Raw genomic sequence first — 6000 nt, forward strand, 5'->3', positions numbered from 1 at the left:
AAATACTAAATTAAATAAGGGCGTGCCTTCACTACTATAATAAGAGTACTCCAAAGGGAGGTAAGCATCTCATCCTCGTCCACTTCTTTCTTAATGTTGCAATATAAACCTCCCACAATTCTTGACTTAAGCATCATAGTAATTCCTTGGATTACACTTCAAGTCTTCCAAACAATTCTTATTTGAATCCTTACAGGTGGTCATAGTCGAAAATTAATCCACATAAGACATTCAATTTTTTGATAAAAACAAACATAAGCATTCACATCCTCATCCCTATTGATATGCATATCATAGTAAACTAATACTAAAACACGGTAACAAAATATTCCAAATTTTTGAAAAGTTTAAAAATATTTTTTAAAAAAACTCCTAATATTGTTATTGTTATCCATTTTGGGAAGTGTTGGGATGAAGAAAAACACGAGTGAACAAACGCAATTTCCCATAATAGTACAAAATGGAAATCAAGTTTAGGTATTACTCCTCTTTACTAAATGAAATGATTTCACAGAGTGACGTAATTAATTTCATAAAAAATTAGAAATTTCATCATGTGGAAATTTGTATGGTGAATATATAGAGATGAAATGATTAAATATAAAATGAAATGGTTAGTTTGAAGAGTTTGTACAATGCAAAGGCATGACGATTATGCATAGCTTAAAAAAAAGGTTAGATCCCTAAAATCCCCTTTATTTTCCCCAAAAGAAATCCAAACACGTCTACAAACGATTGACTAAAATATAAAAGCAATTACTTAAACCAATAATACACAGCTAGGCAAACCATGGATGATTCAATCTAAATCATATTAATGAATGAATTTTTATAAATTTCAAAAATGATAAGGCTTGCAAAAAAAATGAAGAAATCTCCTTTATGCTCGTATTCATATTCACATCATTGCCAAATGATAGTCTTAAATAGTTAAATGTGTATAAACATGTTTGCCAAATGGTCAACATAATAGCTTTATTTTTATTTTTATTTTTTACAAATTTTGAGATATAGAATTATAAGCTAATTTAGGGATACTTACGGTTAGCCATGGGTATTTTGGAAAAGATATCTAGTTTTAATCTTTTAGTAGTAGTTAAATGTTTTTTCTTTACAATTCTCAATTATATTATTTGGACAGTTGAACATAGTGTTCATCATCTTACCGTTGTCTTGTTGATAATAGAATATTTGCTATGGACTAAAGTTCTATCTTAAAGGGAAGTTTTCGAATTTTTTTTCTTTTTTAATTTTATTTTATACTAAAATATTTAATAAAGGTTAGGTAGGAAGTTTATTTCTCACTTTGATGCGTCTTAAAACTCGCTAGATGGTCCAACAATTTTTAAACAAAAGTCGTTGGATGATCCATCAATTTTTAAACAAAACTCACTAGATGATCCAGCGAATTTTAAAGTAAAAGGGGTTCCAGCTGAATGACGCATAGCAGCCAAAACTCGTTGGACCATCCAACGAGTTTTAAACAAAATCTTTTTAAAAATTGCTACATGAAGTAGTAAGTTTTGCATGCTTGCCCAAACTTCTCTCCTTTTCTTTTTCTTCTTCACATCCAACCGCTATGTTCTCATCACCAACCCTCCTAGTCTTCGCCGACATGCTCTCTCCCTCTCCTCTTTCTGAACGGCTCTAAGTTCTTCCCTCCCAAACATCTTCAAATCTAGCCCTCCGACGAGCTCGACAACCTCACCCTATTCAACCGCACCACTGTCGCCTCCCTCCGCACCCCAAAAGCCGGCTGGTTGTGACGATGTTAATGGAGCTCGTTCTACCAAAGAACATTTTGTGTGCATGTCGAATCCCATTTACGGCAACAGTGCTGGCCAGCTGAGCAGGGGAGGTACATTGTTCGAGATTTCGGACACGTCTCCTCGTTTCGAGATGGGGGGTTCTTTCGACGAGGAGTAGAGTGGGCAGATGTCCCCGACTAGTCCTTCGTCGAAGTTGATTACAATGCCTCCATTAACCCCAATGAAAAAGCTCCCCGCAGATGGTTGGTTGATGTCATTAAGGGACGCCCAGTCGTTTTTATTTTATGAAATCAACTCAATTTTTTTGTAAAACAACCATATGTCGGGAGCTTCTTCATCGGAGTTAATTGAGGCGTCGTAATCAGCTCCGACAAGGGACTAGCTGGGGACCTTTGCCCACTCTTGTCGTCACAAGAAGAACCCTCCATCTCAAAACGAGACGTGTCTGACGTCTCAAGCGGTGTACATCCCCTGCTTGGTTGGCTAGCACTATTGTAGTAAATGGGATTCGACATACACACAAAATGTTCTCCGACAAAACGAGCTCCATTAACATCATCACAACCAACCAGCTTTTGGGGCGTGGAGGGAGGCGACAATGGCACGGTTGAAGAGGGCGAGGTCATCGAGCTTGTCGAAGGGGGAGATTTGAAGATGTTTGGGAGGGAGGAACGTAGGGCCAACCAGGAAGAGGAGAGGGAGAGAAAGCACGAGGGCGAAGGCTAGGAGGGTTGGTGATGAGACCATTGCGATTGCATGTGAAGAAAGAAAAGAAAAGGAGAAGAGAAGTTTGGGCAAGCATGCAAAACTCACTAGTAGCAATTTTTGAAAAAGACATTATTAAAACTCGTTGGATGGTCAGCGAGTTTTGATTGTCACACGTCATTCAACGAAATCATTAAACCATTCAACCAATTTTGTTTAAAAATCACTAAACCATCCAATGAGTTTTAAGACGTATAAAAATAAAGTTGTCATGGAAGCTTTATTAAATAGTTTAATATAAAATAAAACTAAAGAAATGAAAAAACTTGATGTTTCCAACTATCATCTATGCATTTAGAATTTTTTCCTTAAAAAAGGGGAGAGTGACGGTAAATAAAGAAAATAGATAAAACAGGGAAAGGGAAAGGGAAAGGGAAAGGCGACGGTTCGGGTGCAGACAGACTGACGTGCAAATACAAATAAATAAATGTAATCAGCAGAGCAGAGGGGGCCTGGCTGGCGCCACTGACTCTGTTTTGGCGTCATTTCCCAAACACGGAACGGAACGGAACGCCCTCGCCCACCACAAATTCAAACCCATAAATTATTACAATTTAAATAAATAAAAAACAACAATTCATGTTAGCAGAAAGAGACATGAAGATAAGCCCTAACACGCCACATAGCACATTGCATGCCTTTTAATTTTAACAAATCCTAGAATCCCATCGTGGTCCCACGCTCTTCTCAGGCACGTCCCCTCACGCTCCAACCACAATTTTTTTCCTTTACACATTTCAGATCAAAGCGCTTACCGCAAGTAAGAGATGCAGACCTAAATCTGAAGCACTAGAAAAAGCAACAGCTAAAAGCTAGAGCCAGACGAAGTTACAAGGAGAAGAGAAGAAGCAGCAGAAACTAGAATAAGAGAGAACAGCCATCCCCCCCGCCGCTGCATACATATTTACACTAATCTGAAATCCGCACAACCAACAGAAACAGAAACAGAAAATGAACCCTCACCCCACAACGTGAAAATGTTGTGATCGATCTCGATCATGCGGTGGTATTGCTCCATTAATAACCAATAAAAATAAATCTAAAAAATAAAATAAAAACTAGAAGTTCCTTCTTCACCCATCTTCAAGTTCGATCCATGCGATTCCGGCCGCCGTAACCCTGCAAGCCTCGGTTGCCTGCTGCGGCTCCTGCTGCTGCTGATGTTCCGTTTGTTGTCCCGGCTTCCGATCTCTTCTGGGGCAAAGAGAAGAGCTGACCGAACCCAAAGACGCCGGACCTCGAAGAACCCCTCAGGGAACACACCACAGGGACATTTAGAACGGGAGTGATCCTGAGGTTTGCAGAGTAGGATCTCTCCATTCCCCTCATGTGCTGCTTCAACCTCGGCCCCGGTCCTCCGTTCAAGCTGCTGGGACTGCTGCAACTTCTCTCTAAGCTGCTCCTGAACACGATCTTCCCCGACGAGTTCATCCTCGGGCTGTCCACCGATACTCCCCTGCTCCCCGCCCCGCCCGACTCCGCCGCTCGCCGCATTGGGCTCCGTCCCATCCTCGTTCCATTGTTATTACTATTACTATTATTACTCGGATGCTCCATCAACGCCCCCGCCCTGGGTTTCCCCGTCTTCACTACTACTACTCTACCCGCGTTTGGGTTTAGATTTGTATTCGGATTCTTGGCATGAGAAACTGCGCTCGGGTTTACTGGCTTGTCCGAATCCAGGGAAAATCGGGGAAGAAAATCTTCGTGATCGTAACCCGACGAAGAAGTGGACAGCAACAGAGAAGACATAGAGACTGGCTCGCAATCGGTGTCCCTAAGCAATGGGAGACTCAGAGACCCGTCGGAGGACGAAGATGAAGAAGACGAGGAGGACGACGAGGACTTCGAGTGTCTCTGCAGAAAATGCTTGATAGATTTAGTGGCGACGTTGGTGTTATTTGAAGGCACAGTCGATGAAGAAGAAGAAGAAGAAGAAGAAGCCAACGATGTCGTTTTGTGGTTATCGTGCTTGGTTTTCTTGAGGCCTAGGAGCTCCTTCCATCGACTCGAACACCTCGGAGCCTTGGGAGAGAACAACAGGTACGAGTCCGTACCCGACGCCTCGGCTCTCCGGCCAGATTTCACCGTCTCCGGCGATCTGATATCGATCGATGCCGCTGACGTCATCACGGCGGGTTGAGTCGCCGAGAGCTGCAGCGGCACGAGCTTTCCGTCGGAGAAGAGCTCATCGGCGGGGAGCATTGTGACCGGATCTTCAAGCCTGAACTCAAAATCGCCGACGTCCTTGGCGGAAGCTTCTGGATCTGAGACGGCCGGCGGATCTGCGGAGTGCTGAGGCTGAGAAGAAGGGTTAGGTGCCGTGACCTTGTATTCTTCGTCAGGAAAGTCGCGGCTGAATGAGATTCTGGGGCTCAACCACCCGAAGGAGGGGTAGGTCGGGGGGCAGTCGAGGAAGCTTTCCGAGGACATGCCCACGTCGTTCACACAAGCTGAAGCCATCAACGGCAATGTCCAGTGCTGTAAAAACAGAAAATGCACAGTATTTTGAACAGCAAAACAGTAGGATCGATCTCCGGATTCACATCACCAGAAAATGCTCACGTCGCCAGAAGGGAGAGAGAGATTGTTACCGCATAGCATAGCATAGCATAGCGTAGCTAGGGTTTGGAAATGTTGTTTGTATGGTAGCGTGAAGTGGAGGGAGGGAGCGAAGGTGTCCAACGGCAAAATAAAAATAAAAAATATCTAGATACCCGTGCCCCTTATTTTTCAACAAAATAACTTTTGACAGCTTTGGACCAAGTCGGAACAGCAACCAACTTGGGATTTTTTTTTTTCTTAAAAAAATAATTTCAAAATAATACTATTTTATTAATGCAAAAATACTTTTTATAATATTGAACTATTTTATATCCAAAAAAAAAAAAATCAAATAACTAAAACTCGATTTCAGTGCGAAAAAAAAATGATAAAAATTTTCAACGCAAAACAAATTTTCAACATAAAACATAAAAAATCTCTATCATATGTTTCTAAGCCTTGATTTCTGCCTCGTGTCTCCTTTTCTTTCACGCAATTCAATTGTAGAATGCCCTGCCCCACTACCATTCCTCTACCATATACCTCGATTAATTCTTGCCATTGAAACTCTTTTTTATTTTTATTTTTCATTTATTCAATGAAAAAAAATAATATGCGGAATATCTTGACGTATTTCTTCCAAATTATTTTTTGTTACATTTCCACGATTAAAAGTGAGAATTGTGAGAAAATATGCATAAATTTTGGGATTGAATGTGGAAGGATCCTTACCGATCGTCGCATAGTTTATTTATTTACTTATTTATTAGAGAAGTTTGCATTAGGTAATTTCATTGAAATTAGTTTTTAGAAACTATACTTTGGTCGATGTGTGAAGAAAAAAAAATTACAAATATTTCGTTAATCTTTTGGTGTGATGTTTGATAGGAGTATATTTAGGGTTTGTATTGCGAGGTTGGAT

General features: G+C 40.9%; 1 protein-coding gene across 1 annotated transcript; it reads right to left on the reverse strand.

The window, feature by feature from the left end:
- Positions 1–3138: 3138 nt before the first annotated feature.
- On the reverse strand, positions 3139–5421 carry LOC131145078 (uncharacterized). The gene has a single exon (XM_058094142.1). The coding sequence runs from the start codon at positions 4995–4997 to the stop codon at positions 3618–3620; it is 1380 nt and encodes a 459-aa protein (XP_057950125.1). The 5' UTR covers positions 4998–5421; the 3' UTR covers positions 3139–3617.
- Between the last annotated feature and the right edge of the window lie 579 nt (positions 5422–6000).

This window comes from Malania oleifera, chromosome 12 (assembly GCF_029873635.1).
Source record: "Malania oleifera isolate guangnan ecotype guangnan chromosome 12, ASM2987363v1, whole genome shotgun sequence".
In the NCBI taxonomy this organism is placed as follows: domain Eukaryota; kingdom Viridiplantae; phylum Streptophyta; class Magnoliopsida; order Santalales; family Ximeniaceae; genus Malania; species Malania oleifera.

What these genes read in the sequence shown, in the direction of transcription:
- LOC131145078 (XM_058094142.1), bottom strand. Translation starts at nt 4,997, where the DNA reads ATGGCTTCAGCTTGTGTGAACGACGTGGGCATGTCCTCGGAAAGCTTC.